Source organism: Rattus norvegicus, chromosome 8, assembly GCF_021556685.1.
Source record: "Rattus norvegicus strain SHRSP/BbbUtx chromosome 8, alternate assembly SHRSP_T2T, whole genome shotgun sequence".
NCBI classification, from domain to species: Eukaryota; Metazoa; Chordata; class Mammalia; order Rodentia; family Muridae; genus Rattus; species Rattus norvegicus.
In genome coordinates, this window is record NC_141541.1 from 62710493 (window position 1) to 62734669 (window position 24177).

The window sequence follows — 24177 nt, forward strand, 5'->3', positions numbered from 1 at the left end:
CCCTAATACATGCTTTTAACCTCTGAGCAACATTGAGAGTATTTTATATTTAAATTGTACTTCAGTTAAGCTATTAAAAATTAAAAATGGGCCAGATGATTGTGGAACACGCCTTTAATCTCAGCTCTCCGGATGCAGAGGCAGGCAGATCTCTGTGGGTTTGAGGCCAGCCTGGTCTACAGAGTGAGTTCCAGGATAATCGAGGCTATGCAGAGAAACCCTGTCTCAAAAAACCAAAAAAGTAAATATCAAGTTAGGCGTGGTGATGCATGCCTACAGTCCCTGCACTTGGGAAGTAGAGGCAAGAAAAGAGGAAACCCCAGCTGTGCAGGGTTCAAACCCAGCCTCAGCTACAGTCAGTTTGAAACTCCATGATACGGTCTTTAAGAAACAAAACAAACCGATGTTTGGAATAAGTAAAATATTTGTCTCAGTGGGATTAAAAAGTTTTCAGGCGCACATTATCCCCCCAAATAAAGAAGGCTGATGGGCCCCTAATAGGTTGGAAACAAAATACTTCATCCAAACACCTACTCAATGAATGAAGCGGGGGAGGGGAGGGGAGAGGTGGCTTCCGGGTCGCAGCTGGACCCGCTGTCACGTCATCAAAAGATTAAGACGATGATTGGTCAGCTAGCGGCAGCTGTGCAGCGGGGTCGGGAGCCGGCGTTGAGCGAAGCAAAGACCCGAGCTAGGGGCGGGGCCACGCGGAGCCTCGGGGCGGGGCCGTGCGGGGTGGACTGGGGCGCCAGCTACGCGCATGCGCCCTGGTGTTGCCGCTGTCGCCGCGGTGAGGGAAGTGGACGCGATGGCCGGGTCCGCGTGGGTGTCCAAGGTGAGCGCTACAGGGCAGCAAGCTCGCGGACGAGCGGGGAGAGTAGGCTGTGATCTCGCTTCATGGATGGCGGAGGCGAGCACGCGGAGGTGGCTCATGGCCCGCGGGGAGGGTTTCGCGGAATGTGGCCGGCCCGCCGAGCGTGGCTAGCCCTGAGCTGGGACAGCCGCGCCGGGCGGGGACGGCGTCAAGGTCAAGGCGGCCCGTACTGCTCCCGGTGTCCCCACCCCAGTCTCCTCCAGGATAGGAGCACAGGCCTCGCCCGGTGCCCCTGAGGGTCACAGAGAGGCTGCCTAGGCCCCACGGCCCTGTCACCTGCAAGTCTCGGGGCAGCACGCCCAGGTCGCCCCTCCCTGATCTCTCAGCCTTTGACCGGATAAAGGCTAGCGCGAGAGGTTTTTCGAGGTGAGGGAATCCCGGGCCGTTCGGCTAGCCAAATTTTTCTCCCTTTCGGAACTCTTCCTAGTGATGCCTGATGCTCTGGTAGGTATTCCTCCTTCAGAGGACACGGGCATCATGCTCCTTGGAATTACACTCTGAACATCCAGGAAGACCTCAGCATCGTCCTTTCACCTTCCGCTGTTGGGAACCCTGCGTTCTGAGGCTCTCTAGTTCTCCCTGTTCAGGTACTAGAGTTGGAAGGCGCCTCAGGTTACATATGCAATCTTTTTTGTTTCCTGGTGGAGCTGACCCGTCCCCGAAGACAAACTTGCTCAAGGTCTTACAGGAGGTTTTTGTCATCTTTGAGAGAAACCCGAGCATCTTGATTTTAAGTTCCCTTCTGTCTACCCAGTGGCCAAGGTCACTTTAGCTAATTATGGTTATAGTACTGACCAGGCCCTAGGTTATCTGACACCATTGTAGGTAGTTCCCTAGAAGTCTGCTATAAGCAATGCAAATTTTTAAATAAAATTTGGTATCCTCCCCCCTTCCTTTAAGTTTAAAGAGAGGTTTGGGGATACACTATTGTTTACTAATAATTCAATTAAGGGCGTCTTAGTTTTAAATTCTGACAAAGCCATTGACCAGTTGTGTGCCCTATGCAAATTATTTATTGTCTGTGAGCCCACCTGTAAGATACCTGTACTTGTGTCCCAGTTATTTGTGCATGAAAGCACCTAGCCCGTGTAGGACATGAAAACCCGGAGTTCTCCAAGCTCTTGATACAGCTGTCTTGGCAGTTGTCAAGCAGACAGTGGTTCTTGGACATCGGTAACTAGGCTTTTTTGTCCAGTGCCTAGAGTCTTTTTTTGTCACTGCTTTCAGACCCCCCTTTGCCTGAGATGCTGTTAGGTCACATTGGTTTTAAAGGTGTAGCAACAAGTCAGTACTTCAGTGTCAGGGCTAGTACACACTACCTGATCCATGTTGTTAGGTACAGCCAGCCTTCAGGGGAGGGACTAAATAAAGATACCTGGTCAAGAGTGTGCTGGGAAATTGGTTTTTCCTTTAGCCCTGTAAGAAAAAAATCTACAAGAGTTCAGAAACTATTGGCGGTAGGGTAAGAAGATGTTCCCCTGGGACTTGATTGCCTGTGTGACCTTTGGTAGAGTGGTTCATTCTCTCAAGGGATTAGGGTCTCAGAAGGGGCTCGTGAGGCTAACTGGGGTCATGAAGAACCAGGCTTCCTTTCAAGGCTTTGTTTTGTTGGAGACTGTGTCTCAACTAGTCTAGCCGAGGCTGTATGCAAGGCTGACCTTGAACTCCTGGTCTTCCTACTTCCACTACCTTCCTAGTTCTGGAATTAAGAGTTGTGAGCCACCACACCCTGTGCCCATTAAAGTTTTATTTGTTTCTTTAAAAAAAAAAGGTCAATTGCAGATCATAGATGTTCCCCACAGAGAAAGTGAAGGTCTTAGAGGTTTTCCAGGTTCCAAAGACTATGATAAGCCTTGGTTTACTTCCTGCACAGTATCTCCTGGTTTTGGTTGGAATATGAAGGTAAAAAGGAAGTGAGGAGTCACAAGGTTAAGGTGATCCAGGGCCTGGAATCAAGGACATGAAGCTAAGGCTAAGTCCTTTTTCCTGAAAACTAATCTCCTTGGGTTTTACAAGTGTATTACAAAGTAACAGACTGTGTGCTGGGAACTTCTCTTTGAATGGACTTTGTCAGTGCATTACTTCAGTCCAAGATCACAGTTCCCATGGAACTGTGGGAAACACTGGCTCTTAGACGACAGTCATTAAAGGAATGGAAGCTAGAGGGGGAACTCGGCTACACGTAGGATTGAGAATGGCTTGTTTTTGAAGGGATTTATCAACTCTAAGAAGGCAATACCAGGCATTGTAGATACAGTAGCAGATAAATCAGTTTACTTATTATTGTGGTGCTGGGCCTTGACCCTGGTGGCAAGGGGTACTGTACTACTGAGCTATATCCTCAGCCCCTTTCTTTCCCTCCATTTTTAATTTTAAGATCTATCTCAGTAAATTACCCAGGTTGACCTTAAACTCACTTTGTAGGCCAGTGCAGCAGGATTGAATTTTGTTGGTTTGTTTTCTGTTTTTTGTTTTTTTGTTTTTGGTTTTTGGTTTTTTTTTTTTTTTTTTTTTTTTTTTGAGATGGTTTCGCTCCATAGCCTTGTCTGGCCTAGAACCTAGAGAATTCCCTGCCGTGCTACCACACCTGGCTCTCCTCTGTTCAGTACACTGGCCTCCCTGGAACCTGAGAAGCTGTGCATTGGGTTATAGGTTCCATATGGTCTGTGCTCGTTTCCATTCATTCCCCTTTGGGTCTTTTTGTTACCCCAAAACAAAATGCATAGACTCTGTATAGATTGCTCTTCCAGATCTTCCGGGGCACATGGGATGTGCCTTCCACGTGCTGGCTGAGATTAAAGATGTGCACTCCCACTGCCTGGCTGGTCTTTTCAGTCCTCCCTCTTTAGCCTCACAAGTACCTGTGCTTACAAGCACAGGGCTGGGAAAAGAAAAAGCACATGTCTCCTTGCTCTTGCGTCTAACATGAAAAGTTACATTAAATTTTTTTTTTTTAACCATTTGAGTGCTTTGGTTTGTGTACCCAATTATTTGTTTTCATTTTATTGTAATAAGACTTTGTATCATTTCTGAAGGACTGAGCTATTACATCTGTAATAGCTTTTTCTTTGAGTCAGGGTCTCACTGTGTAGCCTAGCACTCACTATGTAGACCAGGCTAACCCCAAACTCAAAGAAATTTACCAAGTGCTAGGTATACATTATGACACTTAGCTAAAGTTGGAAATGCCCTTTAAAACATGTACATATGCTAGTGGCTATCGGGAATAAATATTAATGTTGATGTCTTTGAGTGGTAGGATTGTTGGGTTTATTGGGTGACTTATTTTCCTTTTTTTATATCATTTTGTATTCTCAAAAAATTAATAAAATACAAATAACATAAGTAAAAGTAATAACTCTATTGCTGTGCTACCAGAAGAACTAAATAAAATATTTTGTGAGCTGGGAGGTGTTGCTGCTTGTCTTTAATCCCAGCACTCAGGAGGTAGAGGCAGGCGGATCTCTATGAATTCAAGGCCAGCCTGGTCTACAGAGTGACTTCTAAGATAGCCAGGGATACACAGGAACTTGAGACATTGACATCACTACTGCTAATAAACTATCTTCGGTTTAGTATAAACTATATTAATATTCCCAAAAGAATTGACATATGACTGACTCAGAAGTCCTGAGTTACCCCTGCCCCTGCCCCCCACTTTTGTCAGTACATGCTAGGCAGGTGGTCTGCCTCTGAGCTATGTCCCCAACCTTCCTTATTTTTTGAGATATGGTCTCATTAAGTTGTTGTTGCTGGTCTTGAGGATTCCGCACAGCCCAGACAGGCCTTGAACTTGGAACCTCCTGCCTTGGTTTACTGAGTGACTGGGATCACAGTTCTTCTATTAGGCCAGGAAAGATTATTCCTGTTTTGCTGATTGGTTACTGGAGAGATGGCATATATATTAATTTTTAGAAAGAACTCAGTAGGGCTGGAAAGATGGCTCAGTGGTTAAGAGCACCGACTGCTCTTCCCGAGGTCCTGAGTTCAAATCCCAGCAACCACATGGTGGCTCACAACCATCTGTAAAGAGATCTGACACCCTCTTCTGGTGTGTCTGAAGATAGCTACAGTGTACTCATATATATAATAAATAAATAATATATTAAAAAAAAAAAGAAAGAAAGAACTCAGTAATTTGCTGATTGGTCACTTTGCTCTTAGACAGTTCCCTGGTCTTTCCCTTCTATCTACAGAATTAGTTCAGGAGGAGTCATACCCTGGGTTTCTTAAGGACTGTGCCACTTTAAATCTAGTGAAATTTTTCTTAAAGCATGTGGCATCCTCTGGTGGTCAAGAGTATTAACAAAACTAACCAGAGCATTAGAGAAAACTAAGGTTTGAATAAAAAAGCATAGTTTCATTTCATCTTCTAAGTCTTTTGACAATTTACATTTTATAAACTCAATTTCAAAAATACCAAAAAGCTTTCAAAATCTTTAGTGCTGAGATTGGGGAATTGGCTCAGTCTGTAAAGTGCTAATCCTGCAAGCATGATGACCTGAATTCACATTTCCTGCACCTACATAAAAACAAATAAACCAAAAAACTGGGTGGCAGCATGTGCCTGTAATTCCAGCATTAACGAGGCTGAGACAGGAGGATCCTTGGAGCTCACTGGCCAGGTCTTCTTAAATTTGTGAGCTCCTCTGTCAAAAACTAAGAGAAGAGGTAGATATCCAGTGTGCACCTCTGATTTTCACAGAAATGCACAAATGTGCATATACACACTTATTACCACATATGCCTACACAAACCCCCAAAGAAAGAAAAAGTACAGAATTTCAGTCTAGGGGTTTCAAGTCTGAGCAGGTCAGCCCCATTGAGCTAATAATATTTGAGATAATATTCCTGGAAATTCTCCCAAGTTCAAAACAAAACAAACAAACAAACAAAAATCCAGTTTTTCCATCCCCCCCCCAAGCAAAAATATCAGAAATGACTCAAGTATTCAGCTGTGAGTTCTGTGTGTAACATTTCTCTGTTGATGTTAATGTAGGTCTCTCGGCTGCTGGGTGCCTTCCACAACACAAAACAGGTGACAAGAGGTTTTGCTGGTGGCGTGAGTATAATTATGTCTTTTATTTTTTCCTTTTAGAAGTTTCTCAAGAAAGATGCTCAAATACATTTATTACTTAGCATTCCATCTTTGTTTATTTAAAACTAAAGGGAATTGGCCACACGTCTAATGTATACTAAAAATATTGGCAGACAAATACACAGATCTCTGTCATTTTCCTATTACGAGGAGTCTGTTACATTTGGCTATGTAAGCTTCTCCCATTAATATCTTCAAGGAGCCATGATAAAAATAGAAGTTACCCAGAGCCTGTTACTTGATTTTATAATATCACTGGTGTCTTAAGACCCTTAGGGGTTTTATTTTTTGAGAAGCTTCAAAAACCTGCCCTGCATTTTTGTTTTGTTCCCTAGAAACGGGAGATTGGTCACCAGCTCTGAGCACCTTGTGCTTCTGTGGGCCCTGCAGTCTTACACTCTCCTTGTGTAGTCTGTAGACCCCATGTAGTGGATCATCACCTAGTGCTCTTTAACCTGCTGCTTTTGGACCTCCTGGCTCTAGAATCCTAAGCTTGAGAAGCTGATGTCACATTTTTGGAGCATTCCAAGACTGTGTGTCAGTGACTTCCTATTTATTATTTTTCCCCCTTTCTATAGCATCCGATTTGTTTTTTATAATTCCCTCATTCCTGTACTCCCACGTGATATTTTATGTCATGAGGAATTGAAGAGACTATAGTATATTCCTCCTCCTATTTGCTGTCTGTCCTGGGGAAGAAAAGTAGCTTCCCAGATGGCATTAGCTGTGGGAGAACAGGAAGAAGGAGCCTGTGACCCTGCTTATGCCAGAGTGCAGATGCGAACTCAGAGCAGTTGAAGGTCTGCACAGGACCCAGGCAAGCCCAAGCCAGACTAAGTCCCAGCATGGAGGGGGGGTTGGGTACCTCTAGCTGCAGAGTGATTGGCAAGTATTAGCTGTTGGGAGAGGGAAAGTCTGTTTTCTCTAATTAGAGTAGAATCCTGGTCAAATGACGGTGCTCCACTGGAATTCCACATGTTCAAAAATATTTGAGCATTACAAATTGTCTTGAGTAAAAAGAAAAAAAAGGACACAAAGTTAGGTGGGTAGGGAAGGAGGAGGTGTGTCTGGGAAAACTTGCAAGGAGGTGAACGTGATCACGGCACACTGTATGGAATTCTTAGAGAACTAACACAGTTCTTAAAAATGCAGAATAAGACTTGCACTTCACGCTCAAGACTAGCCATGCCAATATTTCAAACCCATTCTGAAGCCGGACCTGGTGGTGCCAGTCTGTCATCTCAGCTACTCCTGAGGCTGAAGCAGGAGGATAAAAAAATACAGGGCCTGCTGGGCTTCAGAGAGTGTCTTAAAATACAAAGTAAGAAGGACTAGGGATGTAACTGTTTACGTGCCTAGCATGCCCCCAAGTTCATCCTTAGCACCAGAGTGAATAGAAGAAAAAGAAAAACCTAGCACATTCTGGAAGTTGGTGAAACAGTCATGGTTCTCTGCTGGTATTTAACCTTTAGGCTACTGATTCTTAAAATATATATTAGCCTGGTCAATGAGGTCATTTTGAAAGAAATAAAGAAGGTGTATTTTGTTTTAAAAAAAGATTGATTTAGCCATATATAAAACTTGAGAAACAGTTAGTCAACCTGTCCAGGTGTCGTTATAAGGCAGAGGAAAGTTGAATTAATGATTAAAACAAATGAATTTATGATTTAAAATATTTTTTATTAACTTGGAGAATTTCATACATGTGTACAGTGTACTTTAATTATACTTATCCTACTCTTCCCTTTCAATTAATAAGGTTTTAAAAATCTAGTTGAAGCACTGAAACTGGATGCTAGGTAAAATGCAGTTCCCAGTGAAGAGGGGTCTGATCCTCTCGTCTTTTCTTGTGGCATGTTTTATTTCCTGCGTTTGAAATGCTCGCTCACTGTTGTTCAGAGCATTTGGAACAAGTAATTGGTGTGGTACAGTAGACGCATTCACTGTCCACTGGCCCTCGTGGGTCTGACTGACCTCATCGTTGGCTGCTATTGACACCCGTACTCACTTAGATCTCAAGATGAAGACAGGTTCATAGAGGAACTGAGGGACCTGGAAGCCCTCAAAAATGAAGTCTGATTTTTCTTGGAGGGTCAAACAGATCTCTAAAATTCAGGAAACGTGTTGGAGTTTTATGAGCCTGACTGTTTCCTAAGAACCTCCCTAAGATTCCACAGACCGGAAGGCTGGGGCTTTCATGAAGAGCTTTCGTGAAGAGCTGAAGTGTCTGTTGTCTTGGAATTTACAGATTTGAGTCAGCTAGTTGTTGACATTTGTCTGAAAAGAAATGCAAATCAGGAAGTGTACTTGGTGGTTTATTTCTGTTTTATTGAGGAACATCATTTGTGTTACTATTTAAATTTCCAAACTCAGTTGAGAGTAGAGACATGGGGTATCATGGACTTGGTTTCTGCCTCTGTCATGATCACAGTGGGAGGTTTGCTGTTTCTTTAAAACATTTGGGTCTTTTGGATAAACCCTGGGAAAGTGGGTTTCTCTGTAAGCAATACTCTTTTAAAAAAAAAATAAAAATAAATAAAAACCAGTTCTTACTGTTTTCTTCGACGATTTCTCATATTCAGGTTCAGACAGTAACTCTAATTCCTGGAGATGGAATTGGCCCAGAAATTTCAGCCTCAGTTATGAAGATTTTTGATGCCGCCAAAGTAAGTGTTAAAATTCTTTTTAGGATATTCTACAGAGACTTTATGATCTGTAAGTGTTATTATTAATCTCTACAGTTTTCTACTTAAAAATAAAAAGCCGAGGGCTGGTAAATTGACAGAGTATAGGCCCTTGCAGCCCAGCCTAATGACCTGAGATTGGTTACCAGCTCCCACGTGATGCGAGGAGATGTTTTCCCTACTGTCTCTGACCTCCACAAACACTGTGGCACCCACATCTACACACACTCTGTGTGCACAGAAATAAATGAATAAATGAAATTATTTTGAAGCTGAGTGTGGCTGTCTAGACCTTTATCCCAGCACTTGGGAAGCAGAGACAGGCAAATCTCTGTGAGTTCAAGGCCAGCTTTGGCTACATAGTAAATTCCAGACCAGCCTGCTGAGACTGTCCAAAACCCAAGATAGTTGTTTTATCTGCCTACTTTTTTTTTAAGTTTTATTTTTTTGCATGTATGTTTTGCCTGCATGGCAGGTGCCTTTGGAAGCCAGAAGCAGGCGTCAGGTCCCCTACAAGTGAAGTTGCAGATGATTGTGAGCTTCCAGGAGGTGGAGGAGATTAAACTGTGGGTCCTCTTTAAGAGCAACAGATCTAACCCCCTAACCATCTCCCCAGGCCCTGTTTACTTTTGAGGCAGTCTTGCTCCGAAACCTGGGCTGGTCTTAGTCTAGAATTTAATGTGCAGCTCAGGCTGGCCTTGAGTTTGTAGTGTTCTTGTGCCAGCCTTCTGAGAGCCACGGCAGTCTGTCACTGCCAGAGTGGATGGTCGAATCTCCCACACTGGTGTGTTATTTATTCCATAATCAAAATAGCACTCCAGTACTCGTGGTGCTTTCAGCCCTCGTGCTCACTCACCAGCCTCATTGTGACTTCTGGAGAAGTGCTTCAGAATTTCTACAGGTGATCTTGAAAGAAAGAATTGCAAGCAAGGTTTGCATCATTTATTTCCTCTGCTCTCTGTCTAGTTCTGTGCAGTGTGCTGGCTACCAAATGTCAGCTTTCATCTGCAGGGTGGAGGGGAGGGAAGGAACTGGTGTCTTGTTCTTTAGACAGCTTTACCAAGACATAATTCCCATGCTATTCAAATCACTCATTAGAATTGTATGATCTAGGGCTGGAGAGATGGCTCAGGGGATAAAGTGCTTGCTTGCTGGGCAAGTATGAGGACCATCACCCAGCTGGATGGTGTCTGTAATCCCAGTGCTCCTATTGCCAGAGGGGAGGCAGAGGTAGGAGAGCCTCCGGAAGTCTGCAGACCAGTTAGCCTGGTATACACAGCAGCAGACAGCAAGAGACCCTGTCTCTAACAAGTGGATGATGAGAACCAACAGCAAAGATGACCCCTAACCTCCACATATTCACTGTGACACAAAAAAGGGATCTGAAGAGGAACGAACATCTAGTCCAATGACCTTTAGTATATTCAGAGTTGTGAGCCATCGACATAATCTTAATTCAGAACAATTTTATCACCAAAAAAGATAGCCCATAACCCATAGCAGTCATTCTAGGTTCCTTTCCCCCTGCCCACTCCCAACCCCCCAATTCCTAGCACCAGGCAATCATTTGCTTTTTCTTTATAGATTTGCTGACTTGTTCATATCAGTAGACTCTTAACAAGGCTCCTCCATGTATCAGTGCTATGAATCATTTCTGTGAACCTTATCTCTCCACTTCTTATGCTAATCTAATTATAGCCACCTTAAGAGTCCTTGTGAAGAAAATAAATGAGCAGGTGGCTGCTGGGTGTGACGACTGGGCCAGGGTAGTGCACATTCCCTTTGGGCACCTTAGTGAGTATCATTTCCAGCATGTCAGGACCTTGAAGGACACATTCTTACTGTGTATGGACACTAGTTGTATCCAGTCTTGATGAACTGTCACTGTGGTCTCACTGTCAGTAATTTGGAGTCCGTCCGGTTGACTGTGCTGATGTGTGGCTTCTAGGCACCTATTCAGTGGGAGGAGCGGAACGTCACAGCGATTCAAGGACCAGGAGGAAAGTGGATGATCCCTCCAGAAGCCAAAGAGTCCATGGATAAGAACAAGATGGGCTTGAAAGGTACTGTGGGGAGGGGCTGTGGTTGATTCTAGGTGCCATATTTTGAGAATACATGCATCCAGCCAAATACAGTCTATCAAAAGTGAGGACCTCCTTTTATGAAGTATCCATTGTTTTAAGGTACTTGATTTATTTAGTAAATGTTTATGTTTTTGAGATGGTTTCACAGTATTTAGTCTAGCTGGCCTAGAACTTTCTTTTAACTTGAGATTCTTCATGCCTCAGCCTTCTGAGTGCTGTAGTTGTAGGCATTCATCTCTAGAAGCTGGCTTGCCTGCCTGCCTGCCTTCCTTCCTTCCTTCCTTCCTTCCTTCCTTCCTTCCTTCCTTCCTTCCTTCCTTCCTTCCTTTGCTCTATTCTGGAGCTATCTTCTTGGCCTGAGAATGTTATTTCTTATTTGGGACATTTGTTTGAAAACTCTGGTAAAAACATTAAAGTCTCTCCGGCTAGTACCAACTTTACTCTGTCTGTTATTTCCAGGTCTGTTACCTCTCATCCGATTTTTAATGCTTTTGTTATTTTAATATGTGCCTAAGGCCATGATTTGGAATAGTTAGCATTTGGTGCAGGTTTTAAAACCATGCTCAGATCCATGTTTTAATCTCATCTTTAGGAAGCCACTGGCTTGTGAGCTTAGGCTACCCCTGTTTGTAAATGCCCCTCTCGGGTGCTGGGTCCTTAGAAGTTCTCAAGACAGAAACTGCAGTTCACAGTCCAGAAAGTTCCCTAGGATGTGTTCCTCCCCTTGGGTCTGAAGGCAGACCACAGATTACAGGAGCCACGTTGGTTAGTAGGTTCCCTGTGAGACCAAGGGTGTGGTCACCTGACTGTTCTTTTTTACAGGCCCACTGAAGACCCCAATAGCAGCTGGCCATCCATCTATGAATCTGTTGCTTCGTAAGACATTTGATCTTTATGCCAATGTCCGGCCATGTGTCTCAATTGAAGGTTACAAAACCCCTTACACAGATGTAAATATTGTCACCATCCGAGAGAACACAGAAGGAGAATACAGTGGAATTGAGCATGTGGTATGTTCATCTCAGAGATTTTTGTTTTGGTTTGTTTGTTTGTTTGTTTGGGAGAGGTTTTGTAGTTTTAAAAGGTGCTTTTTTGTTTTTCTTGTTTTGAGATGGGGTCTCTAAGCCATGAGTGTTCTGGAACTCACTATGTAGAACAGGCTGGTCCCAAATTCATAGGATCTGCCTGCTCTGCTTCCCTGGTGCTGGGATTAAAGACCTGTGCTTTCCCACCTGCTTCAGAGATGTTTTTATTCCCTATGAGATTCCCTTCTGTGCATTTTAGGCCCTTGTTCCAATTCTCAATTAAAATACCTCCCAAAGACAGACAGGTCAGTGTCCCCTCTGTGGGGAGTTGCTGGGTGTTTGTTTTGGTGCTGTGGATCTCTGGCTGACTACGCAAATAAACGGGAGGAAGAACCTGGCCTGTTATTGTTGGGGTGTAGGCCTGGTATAAACTTGGGAATTTGCCTTCTACAGTTTGTATGTCCTTGCCTGGTGCCCGTCTCTTGTCGGTCACTGTATAGCAAGGCTTGCTACGCCTGTCTCACTGATTGCAGGCTGCCACAGTAGTGCGCTCTGTGCTCTGAAGCTTGCTGGTACCAAAGGGTTGCCATGTCCCTCCAGTGAAGCATGGCGTGCTCCCTTTCAGATCGTCGATGGGGTTGTGCAGAGCATCAAGCTCATCACTGAAGGAGCAAGCAAGCGCATTGCCGAGTTTGCCTTTGAGTACGCGAGGAACAACCACAGGAGCAATGTCACAGCTGTGCACAAGGCCAACATCATGTGAGTCCCAAGAGGCCCAGGACTTGCTTTGGTGTGGGGATGGAGCTCCCAGGACTTAGTTTCCAGTTTGTTCTCTGAGTCCCATATTTGGAAAAGAACTGTGTACCAACCAGACTGGCATGTTCTCCTTTGGGACCTCACTGGGGAGATGCTAGGGACAAATGAAGAGCCAGGAGTTCAGGTCCTGGGAGCTAAGGGGGCCGAGCTGTCAGAAGGAAGCTAGAGGAAGTCGGTCAGGCTAGCTGAGGCCACACAGTTCATATTTCCAAGTGGGAGAGCAGGGGTGTTTTCTCAAGTGCTGTGTACTCTGGGGCTTAAAATAGAACAGATGCTGTCAGAAGTGTTTCTCTGACATTTCAGGTTCTCAAGCTCAGTCTATTAAAGGCTCCTCGACTGGACAAAGACACAGCTTTCCTAACCTAAGGAAGACCTCTATAGTAGTAAACAATTTAACTAGCAGTTACCCTCCTAAAGCAATTTTCCTATGAGCCTGTGCATGGGTCCACATGTGCCTACACTCCAGCGCTTGGTGTTTAAGGCCAGCCTTAGCTCCATAGCAAGTTCAGGGCCATCTTGAGCTGCTTGAGGCTCTGTCTCAAAAGAAAAAAAAAAAAAAGTATTTCTTAGTTCTTGGTGGATAATGCTTCAAAAATCTAGTCTTCTCTATTGCAAAAAAAAAAAAAAAAAAAAAAAAAAAAAAAAAAAACTATCTCATGTCTCTACGCTTCTTTTTTGTTTTGTTTTGTTTTTTTTTTTTTTTAGACAGGGTTTCTCTGTATAGCCCTGGCTGTCCTGAAATTCACTGTGTAGACCAGGCTGGCTTCTGACTCAGATCTGCCTTCTTCTGCCTCCTGGTGCTGAGATTAAAGGCACGTGCCAGTAATACCTGGCATATCTTACACTTTTGTACATCTATAATTACATGAAAAATTTTCAATTTCCAATTTATTAGCTGTCCAAGAAATAATTCTATTTAATTGAAACCAGATGTTCTGGATTCTGGAACTGAACCTTGTTTGTTCGTTTTGTTTTGTTTTGGTTTTGAGACGGGGTTTCACTCTGTAGCCCTGTCTGACTTAGAACTATAGACATCCGCCTACTTCTGCCTCCTGGTGCTAGGGTTAGAGGCATGTGCTGCTGTGCTGCCGTGCTGCCCTGCTGCCATGCCAGGCTTTTCTTTCTTAAACAACTATATGTGTGTACAAGTATGTGTGCATGTGTCCAGTGGACGGACAACTCTAGGTGTCATCCTTAGGAACAATGGCTACCTTTTGTGAGACAGGGTCTCTCACTGGCCTGGAGCTCACTGCTCGGCTCCAGCAGCGGTCCAGTGGGTCCAGTGGGTCCAGAGGTCCTTTTGTCTGTATCCCAGCACTGGTATTACAGCTTTTCTGTGGGTGCTGGGGCTCTGAACCTGGCTTTAAGCACTTCAGTGAGCCATCTTCCAGCCCCTTAGAACTTACCTTTCTTAAACTTAATTTTCTTCGATTTGACTCTGCTTCATTTTTAACACATCATCTGTTTATTAAATACAGGAGGATGTCAGATGGGCTCTTTCTGCAAAAATGCAGGGAAGTTGCAGAGAACTGTAAAGACATTAAGTTTAATGAGATGTACCTCGACACTGTATGTTTGAATGTAAGTATGTGTCAGTGCCTGCTGGTTGTTTCCATGCGCATCCCGTGTATCCGTGGTAGGCAGACTGATTGCTGAGTGCCCACTGTCATTCCTCGTAGATGGTACAAGACCCGTCCCAGTTCGATGTTCTTGTCATGCCAAATTTATATGGAGACATCCTTAGGTAAGTCTCACTGTGCCCTTTTTAGTTTCGGCCTACAATTTATTCATACACGTTCTAAAGTGAATCATGGCTCTATGTTTTCAGTAGCATGTTTTAAGCTATTGTGTCTGCCACAGAAGCTGAGCCACATCCAGGGCTAGCTAGACTGATGGTCATTCCATAATGTTCCCCTCCCTTCCTCCCACCCCTTTGTGCTGAGGCTTGTGCTAAGCTAGCGTGGGCTCCACCCCCAGGCCCAGTCACTACTGACACAATCTCAGACTGACAAAACCTTACAGTAATGGTACTAGGAAGCCCATGTACTCAGTACTTCAGGCCTCAACTGTTGGCATTTTGCCACCTCTTTCTCCTTCATTCCTTCCCTTATACCCCCATGAGATGTTGGGAAATATTGACTTTCTAAGCCCATCCATCCTTCCTTCTACATACCTCTGTGGTGTTCTGTTGAGAGGTGAAAGCTATTCCTTCTCATAGTCTGACATAGGCCTTAACTGTGGAGCTTTATACAAAGCTTCTGGGCTTTGGTTTTTTTGTTTGTTTGTTTTGTTTTTAATTTTATTTGTTTTAATTTTTGAGGCAGAGTCTCAGCTTGTGTAGTCCATTGTCAATATCCTTTGTGTACTCCTGGGTTTCTGCTTTATTCGTTGGTGAGACCTTCACTGACTCAGGTTGTCTGGACTGAGCTCGGTGCCTCCTGTCCATGGCTCCTGTGTCCCTGGGACTTGGCCTGCCCATTGACCCTTGCCTAACTGGCACAGTAAAGTGCTCCAGGTCATCTCCATTTCTGTCCCTGACGCCTGGAATGAGCCACTTCTCCAAGGAACTCTGCTTCCCTCTAGTGGGGTGTAACATCTAAACACGAAAATCTAAGTGCTAGGTGAATTGCTCTCTTTTTCAAAATGCCCTTTTCTGTCCTCAGTGATCTGTGTGCAGGACTGATTGGAGGTCTTGGTGTGACTCCAAGTGGCAATATTGGAGCCAACGGTGTTGCCATCTTTGAATCGGTAAGGACACTGACACCTACACAGAATGTCTCCTTGTTTAGCCCATGTTGGCATCAAGCTCATGATCCTTCTTCCTCCACCTCTGGCCTTGGAATTATAGGCCTGTGCCATCACTCTTGGCTTTCAGTTTTTTAGGTGTCCCATCTCAGGCCACCCCTTCCCGTCAGTCCCCTGTCTCTCTAGGAGCCTGATTCCTAAAGTTGATCATCCACCTGGTTCTACCCTTGATCACCGTTCGCACTGTCTTCCCTGTCTCTCCTCAGTCAGTATATAAGGTGCTATGTGGGACCTGTGGCTTCATGGAGTGCCCCGCCCATATCTGCGCCTTTGCACTCTGCCCATAACTGTGCCTTTGCAGCCAGAGCAGCGCTCAGCCTCATTGTTAGGTTTAACTCTGCAGCTTTGCAAATTGCCTAGAAAATTAGACTTTACTTTTTATTGTGTCTGTTTTAATTTTTGTGATCTGACCTCAAAATTCTAAGCCTGGCATAGAATTTGCTATGTAGACTAGGCTGGCCTCAAATTCAGAGATCTGTCGACCTCTGCTTCCCTCAGTGCTAGCATTAAAGTCATGTGTCACCGTGACTTTTTAGATAAAGTCTATAGATATATAGATCTCAAACTGGAGATCCTCTGGCCTCATGTCTGGCCAGATATTTTTTATGTGTCTTCCTTCACTTTAAAATGTTTTACCAAATTTACTAAAGAATATTAGTGACCCACAATTTTTTGTTTATGTGTATAATGAACTTATGGTATGTGTGTGGGGGAGTGTGGGGGTGTAAGAGAGAGAGAGACAGACAGACACACACTAGGGGTATGTGTGTGTCGTGCTTATATATGTGGAGATCAGAGTGTTGCTTTTTTCTTCCCACCTTGAGACGTGGTCTCTGTTTTTTCTGCTGCAAACACCAGGCTTCCTGGCCCACATGGTCCCCAGGACCCACTGTCTCCACCCCTGGCCTCCCTTGAGGCACTGAGAACACAGCAGCTTCTGCTTATGTCCAGCTCTTATGTCTGAGCTTTGGAGACTCAGACTTGTGCAGCCAGTGTGGTTTCTTCACTGGGGCATCTCCCTAATCTGGGCCCACAGTTTTGCTCTTAAAAGTTAGCTTCCATTTCTTCATAGTTTGTGTCATTTCTAAGATCTTTGTCAGTGCTTGCACATAGCAGCTTTCAATAAATAATTTTGCGTTGGCAGAAAGCGGATGGAGACCTCAGCTTTTCCAGAAGGCTGCTTTGCCTTTTCATTTGTGTTGGTGTTGAGGATTGAGCCCAGAACTCGCTACATGCTGGGCATATGACCAGGGTTTCCTGATCCTCTCTCCCTTCTGCTCACTCCGTCTTCTGATGCCATCACAGGTTCACGGGACAGCCCCGGACATTGCAGGCAAGGACATGGCCAACCCCACGGCCCTGCTGCTCAGTGCTGTGATGATGCTGCGTCACATGGGCCTCTTTGACCACGCAGCAAAAATCGAGGCTGCGTGTTTTGCTACAATTAAGGATGGGAAGGTATCTGTAAATCTAGACAACTGCAAGCTGGTTGAAATGTTTTTCTTCTGTGGAAAGAGAAGAGAGCCCAGGAAGGGTTGATGTTGAGCAGGGTTTTTTGCTTTGCTTTGTTTGGTTGGTTTTTGAGACAGGGTTTCTTTGTGTAGGCTTAGGTTGTCCTATAACTTGCTCTGTAGAGGGGTTGGGGATTTAGCTCAGCGGTAGAGCACTTGCCTAGCAAGCGCAAGGCCCTGGGTTCGGTCCCCAGCTCTGAAAGAAAAAAAAAAGCTTGCTCTGTAGACTAGGTTGGTTTCAAACTCACAGGGATCTGCCTTCCTCTACCTCCCAGATCCTGAAACAGATTCTTACTGTACACTCCCTGATGGATCTTGATTGGCTTATTTATGTGCATGTATGCATTTTAGGGGGGCAATCCACATACTTCCTCTGAAAGAATTAAGGGCACTAATGGGCATCAGAACACAGCAGAAAGAGTGAGAGCCAGAGGCAGGCATAGGCCCACTGAGCTGGACTGCTGTTAGCTCTACAATCTGCTCAAGCGTTCTTAACATTGTGCCTCGAAACGGGTCCTTTCTGAAAGTCGCAGGTTAGGATTACTTCTTATGGCCAAATACAAGAAATGAAAACATGTTTTTAACAGCCTGACATCACTTTAGAGGGCAGGGACTCTTGTTTATACCAAACCTGTGTTTGGGAATGCTTGACTTACACAGGGTCTCTCTTAAATCTGCAGGGTGTAACCACAAGAGGGAATTTAGCGTGCTGATGTCTGTTTGCAGTAAAGAAAACATGAGTTGTTAGAAAACAGATTGGTCGTACTGGAGACTTAGCCTCCTAAAGTGGAGTTAGGAGTTAGCTGTGTAAATGTTTTCATGCTGCTTGCCTGCAAATACCAGATTAGACCTAATATGCCTTACCATCTTTTTTTAGCTTTAAAATTTCCCCACAGACTTTATGTTTAGATTTGCTTCCATTTAACTCTCCGTAGCCAGCCAGTATTTTCTTGGTCAGTAGGTTGAGCAAAGGGGAAATGCTAGAAAACCTTCCTGCTTCTAAGGAGCCTTATCCTTGAGAGAGGTTTCTTAGGGCTCTGTGTATCCAGGCAGCAGTGAGCCCAAGATGCACGGTAGAAGGATTCCTTCCTCAGGAGCTCGTGAAGGACAGGGCTCCACTGACATGCTCCTGTAGTTATATACCAAAGTCCCTCAGCCCACTCATAAGTACTTGTTACACATTTCAAAGCCCTTACACAGAGCATCCAGCCCTCCACTTCCTGGCCTCCTTCCTCCCAGATAACCTGGTTCTCTGCCTCTGCCACCCTTACTGCACTACTCTCTCTCTCTCTCTCTCTCTCTCTCTCTCTCTCTCTCTCTCTCTCTCTCTCTCCCTCTCCCTCTCCCTCTCCCTCTCTCCCTCTTCTTCTCCCTCTCTCCCTCTCTCTCTCCTCCCAAAGAAAGCCCTGGGCATGACCAGTACATTTCTTAATTTCCTCTGCCCTGAACTCTTTCAGGTGTCCCTTATTTAAGTAAGAGCCTGGCCCTTAATGGAGTGGCCATTTCAGTGGTTTCTTTACTGCCTTATCTTATTTTAAGACAGGCACAGGCAGGGTCTTGCCATCTACCCCTGGATGGCTTGGAATTCACCATGTAGACCAGGCTGGCTTCAAGTGTGCAAGACTCTTTCCTGCCTCAGCCCCTTAGTGTGGGGGTTATAGCAGTGCACCATTATGCCTGCCACACCTCAAGGTACACACCTCATGGGGCTCCCTAGGCCTCATAGGGTAGGTAGATGGTGTGTGTGAACCTCTCTGAATTCAGTAGACTGGTCAGTATCTTGCTTAGTTCCTAGTTCACTGAGTGCTTCCAATGTCCTTGCTTTAATTCTGGTGCTAATGGATGTTTATTTCTCTTTCTGTTCTCAGAGCTTAACAAAAGATCTGGGAGGCAACTCGAAGTGCTCTGACTTCACAGAAGAAATCTGTCGTAGAGTAAAAGACTTAGATTAGCACTTCTGCTGGGGATTTGCTGCAGTCCGTCCGTCACTCCAGGGGGATGCCCTGTAATCCTCCTTGAGAGCGCCCACCATTGGTTTGCTTGCTTCGTGACAGAGCACATTTCAAATCTGGCCTTTTCCTAACAAAACCCTTGCAATGGATGCACACAATGGCCCTAGGCCTTTGTGCAAAGGATTTTCCCAAGTGCTTGTATTTATTGTCTGTCTGGTAAACCTGTTTTGTAAACTATAAGTGAACTGTATCATTTATCATTGTTAACCCATTTTACACCTCAGGCAAAATAATTTTTCCTCAACTGTAAATATTCTGATACAGAATTAAGAGAAGATATTTAACTTTTTAACAAAAGCCCTGGATTTTTGGTTTATGCAAAACAGCTGGGAGTAAAACAGGGTTTCAACAATCGCACAAGATAATGTTATTCTAAAAATAGTGGGCACAAAAGAAATTTACTGGGAAAGTTCACAGCAAAAATGATATATTTCTTAAAAATATGGAAGTAAAGATATTTGTCCTATACATGAATTACTACTAATAAAAATGTAAGCTCCAAGAAACCCATAACAACGGAAGTAATTTTATTAATATATAGATAATCCTTGTCAAAGCCCCAGATGCTCTGTGTATTTGATTATTTTGTTACTTGAGATTTACTATTTTGGGGGGAAGAGCTCTCAGACAGGGAGATCACTCCTCTTCACTAGACTAATCATCAGCAGTTGTCAGTCAGAGGAGCCAGCCACTGCAGATTCCCTCCCACATGACCACACTCCAGCCAGGGCTGCAGGTGACCCTGGAAAGGCCTGGCTGCCCCTTCACTTCCTAAAGCAAGCGTCACTGCCCTATGCCTCAGTAGTACCCGTTAAAGACTTAATTGCAGAGGTGGGGTTTACTCAATCCAAACTGACACAAATCAGGCCAAGCTGGGGCCTGTGTAGCCAGCTTCTGACCATCAGTTTCTGCCCCTCCCTCTCCCACCCCTGTCCCTTCCCACAGCCTCTGCACCACAGCATGAAAATACCCTTCGGCCCATACCAAAGCCAAGCTGTTTTCCCTTAGCCCTTGTACTAGTTTGCAAACCCATGGCTTTGCATAATGTACCCTGGCCACAGGGGATTTCTTAACAACAGATACCCATGTCTGGGTCATTTTTTAAAGCTTTTATTTGGACTCACAGTCGTCTCTGTATTTTACTTTAAAACCGCTGCTTTCCCTGTCTTACTGGATTGTTCTGGTTACCAGTGGCTTTGGGTCCACAGTAATAAAGAACTTAAGAACTGTCTGAGGTGTTGGTGTTCGCTGCCTGTTTCCTGGTCGGGTACCTTAGGGCATTTTGGCTTAGCTCGTAATAGGTGGTAGTAAAGTGGCTGCTTCTACTAGATGCCATCCTGCACCTTTGTAGGCCACTCATGATGTACTAATGCTACTAAGGCTCTGAGTTAACCGTTCATGTTCTGTCCCACCTGTCATTGACAAAAGACATCAGGTACTTGTTGCAGATCTGTTAAAAGGTTTAATACTGAAAATTACACACTAAATACAGTCACAGCGGCAGCAGCAGATTATTAAGCATCAAGCTTCTCTCTCGTGTGTGAGGTGGCAGAGTGATACTAGTTTCCAAGAAGCCAGAATTAAAGTCAGGCCATTAGGCGAGCTGTGACTGCTGTCTCTGCAGCACACATTAGTAATGGGACTGCCAATCCCTTTCCCTCTCCAACAGCCAGCCCTAGGAGACCTATGAACTAGAACCTTGTAAATCTGCCTGGACCCGAGGCCAAAGTGAGCAGTCCTTCTCTGGGAAGGAGAATGGTCTCATTGGACACCTGAATAGGAGCAGTGGTTAGAATCAATTTGCAGGTGAAGGCATTGGAGATGTCAGTGCTGTGCCCTGAACTAAGGGTAAAAGCAGTTTGTCAGGTTCCTGTGGAGGATGCTTGCCAGGCTGGTCTTCAGCAGAAGCCACAAGCATGGCTCCTGACTACTGTTTTTGCTCTTGATAAAAGGAATCAATGATATCTTTGTACTTCTCCAGAACCGTGAGCCGTTTCAACTTCATGGTGGGTCCTAAAAGAAAAAATGGGAGAAATGAGTGTGGCCTAGGTTTGGTTCCTTGAGGTATTGGTTGGAAGAGAATGACTCTTGTAGGGTCATGTGTTTGAATAACTGGTTTTCCAGTTTGGTGGAACTGTCTGGGAAGGATTAGACTATACAGCCTTGGGGGTAGTAGCCAAAAGATTTCTTCCATTTTCTAGTTATCTCAGCTGTCTCTGCTACTGTGGACTCATAACTTTCTGGAACTATAAGCCCATTGAACATTTTCTTTTATAAATTGGCTTGGTCATGGTGTTTTATCACAAAAATAGAAATCCAGAAGTCAGGTACTAAGCCAGAGAAGCAGGACACACTGTACAGTCTCTAAGACAATAGTCCTTTTAGCATTATATACCTTCATGCCCTCTCCCCTGTGACCACCGTGTCACAGTAAAGTAGTGTTAGTCTGCAGTCACGTTACAGAGGACATGATGGGGTGTCACTCCCAGGAGCAGAAGTGACTTGTTTCTTTCCACTACAGAATGACATACAGCCTTGACCTGTCCCCTTATTATCCTTAACTGATTTTCCCTTGAATGAACATACCCTATCTCTCAGAATACAGGGGTATGGGTCTAGAAACCTCTTGAGATACTGTCCTAGGGTTTTAATGCTGTAAAGAGACACCATGACCAAGGCAACTTACAAAGGAAAACATTTAATTGGGACTGGCTTACAGTTTCAGAGGTTCAGTCCATTATCATCATGGTGAGAAGCATGGCGGCGTGCAGGCAGATAGGGTTCTGGAGAAGGAGCTGAGAGCTCTACATCCTGCTCCGAAGGCAGCAGAAGGTGACTGTCTTCCACACTGGGTGGAGCTTGTGCATAGGAGACCTCAAAGCCCACCCCCACAGTTCACCCATTTCCTCCAACAAGGCCACACCTTCTAATAGTGCCACGCCCCACAGGCCATAAGTTCAAACACATGAGTCTATGGAGGCCAAACTTATTTAAACCACCACAGATACCTAAGCTTAAAAAAGCCCAAATTCGGGGTTGGAGATTTAGCTCAGTGGTAGAGCGCTTGCCTAGGAAGCGCAAGGCCCTGGGTTCGGTCCCCAGCTCCGAAAAAAAGAACAAAAAAAAAAAAAAAAAAAAAGCCCAAATTCTTTTGTAAAACTATGGTATTTGCGCAAAGCCCATGAAAATCCATATTCTCTTAGCCATCTCTATACTGCTCAGAATACCAGATACAGTATAAATGCTACGTAAATAAACTAGTGTTTGGTAATAATGAAAAAAAAAATCACAGTCAGGTCTTTGTGGCCTGTAATCCCAGCTCCTCAGAGAGCTGAGATAGGAGGATCACAAGTTCAGGGCCTGTCTGAGTTACACTGAGTTCAAGGCCAACCTGGGGAATGTACTAAGATCTTGTCTCAAAATTTAAAAAGAGAACCAGAGAGACTGCTTAGTGATAGAGCTCTTGCCTGGTGTTCTGGAGGCCCTTGAGTCAATCCCAGGATTGAGGAGAAAGGGGGAAGGGAAGGTTCTACACAATCTCAAGAACTTTTTTAAGTTTTTGATCTGATGTTGATTAGATCCACAGATGTGGGGCCTGTGGATACATAGTATCAACTGCAAGTGACTGTAGCAACCTAATGTAGTTTCTGTTCTTGAGCACTCTCAGACCATTCCTTAAACCGTAGGCCAGCTGCCATGCTAGCATATGCAAGCAGCCTGTGGGAACTGAAGCCTCTGGCCCTGCCCAGCCAGTTCAAGTGACCAATTACATGAGTGTGCAAATAGGTGCCTGTTAGCTGGCCTAGCATCGTGAGAAACTCCCACTCTAGCCACTGCCTGATTCTTGGTCCACCAAAGTAAAGATAATGCTTATTGTTTTATTGTTTGTTAATTTATTTATTTGGGATGAGGTCTTGTGTAGCCTAGGCTGGCCCCAAACTCACTATGTAGCAGAGGCTAGCCTTAAGCTCCTGATCTTCCTTCTTTCACCTCTTGAATGCTGGGATAACAGGCTTCACATTTAAGTTTCTCCACTTGGGAGTAGCTGTCTCGCAGAAATGACTCCTACACAAAGCTCCTCAGGTTTTATGGGCAGCTCACAATGTTGGACTTTGCTTTGATATGTTGGGATGCTTGAAGTTCCCGACAACATCATAATGTCTAAAATATTTTCCTCAAATCACTTTTCTTAGCCTTTGTTTCTCCCTTTAATACAAGGGTGAAAGGGCTTGAGGTCCTGGCTAACTTAAGATGTTTCTGTACATAACTCAGCCCCTAACTAGAGACATTAAGTCTTTATAAACTGCCTAGAGAAGACATCTTTCATTTGACTGCCTTTGCATTTAACTTGAACAAATCTGGTTATACATTTTGGGTTTCAGACCCAGGACAAGCCGCTGATGTGCTTATTTAACATATCAAAGTGGACCTGACTTCCAGGTTCTCCCCCAAACCCTCAGTCCCTACCTGTTATAGGGTGTAGCTGGCATACCCCAGCTGCCCTCTACTCTCATAACCACAAACCCAGGGGCTGGGCTTTCCCTCCCCAGAGGCTCTTCCTTATAGAATCCAGATGTTTTGTTCTGTGCGCTCTCTCTCTCTCTCTCTCTCTCTCTCTCTCTCTCTCACACACACACACACACACACACACACCCTCTGTCTCTCTCTGTCTCTCTGATTTTCTCTCTCTCATCTCATTCTCTCTCTCTCTCTGTCTCTCTCTCTCTGTCTCTCCCTCTGTTTCACTGTCTCATTTCCCCTCTCTCCCTCTGTCCCTTTGTGTCCCTTCTCCCTCTCCCCCCTCCCTCTCTCCCTCCCCTTCCTTTCTCTCCCCCTCCCTCCCTCCCCCTCCCTCCTTCCCTCCTCTGTCCCTTCCTCCCCTCTCCCTTCCCCTCCCTCTCTCTGCCTCTTTCTTCCCCTCTTCCTCCCCCTCACCTTGTCTCTAACACCCCCTTCCTCCCTGCATTTCTTTTTCCCTACATGCATGACTCCTCCCTCCAGTCTGCCTGGCAATTTCCCTGGCCCTGTTCCTCTGGACAGGTGAACCCACCCAAGAGCTACCCCTCCCCAGAACCTGTTTTATACTTTTACTTTGGCTTGAATTGGCTTATTTCATTGGTGGAGAAACCCTGTTAATATATTCTCAGCATCTCTGATACAGCAGAGCAGTGCTGTAGACAGTGTGACTCCTTTCAGTGTGAGCAGATTTGAGAGCGTCTCACCAAGGAGCCGTGTTCAGTGTCCTATGCCATGAGCACCCCAAGATGC

General features: G+C 44.8%; 2 protein-coding genes across 11 annotated transcripts in view; one reads left to right on the top strand and one right to left on the bottom strand.

The window, feature by feature from the left end:
• The first annotated feature begins 737 nt into the window (after positions 1-737).
• Positions 738-20142, top strand: Idh3a (isocitrate dehydrogenase (NAD(+)) 3 catalytic subunit alpha). Its single transcript, NM_053638.2, is given in 11 exon segments — positions 738-835; positions 5874-5936; positions 8555-8638; positions 10605-10719; positions 11563-11750; positions 12391-12524; positions 14060-14162; positions 14261-14325; positions 15245-15329; positions 16692-16844; positions 18766-20142. Coding segments are annotated over 11 exon segments (1101 nt in total). The 5' UTR covers positions 738-808; the 3' UTR covers positions 18850-20142.
• The window catches only part of Acsbg1 (acyl-CoA synthetase bubblegum family member 1), a 57087-nt gene continuing 52066 nt past the window's right edge, over positions 19157-24177 (bottom strand). For 9 of the 10 annotated variants that reach the window (XM_087560334.1, XM_087560339.1, XM_087560330.1 and 6 more), the window contains one exon: positions 19157-20922. In XM_087560334.1, coding sequence (XP_087416460.1) covers positions 20837-20922 — 86 coding nt within the window. In that variant the 3' untranslated portion in view covers positions 19157-20836. 10 annotated transcript variants of the gene reach the window in all.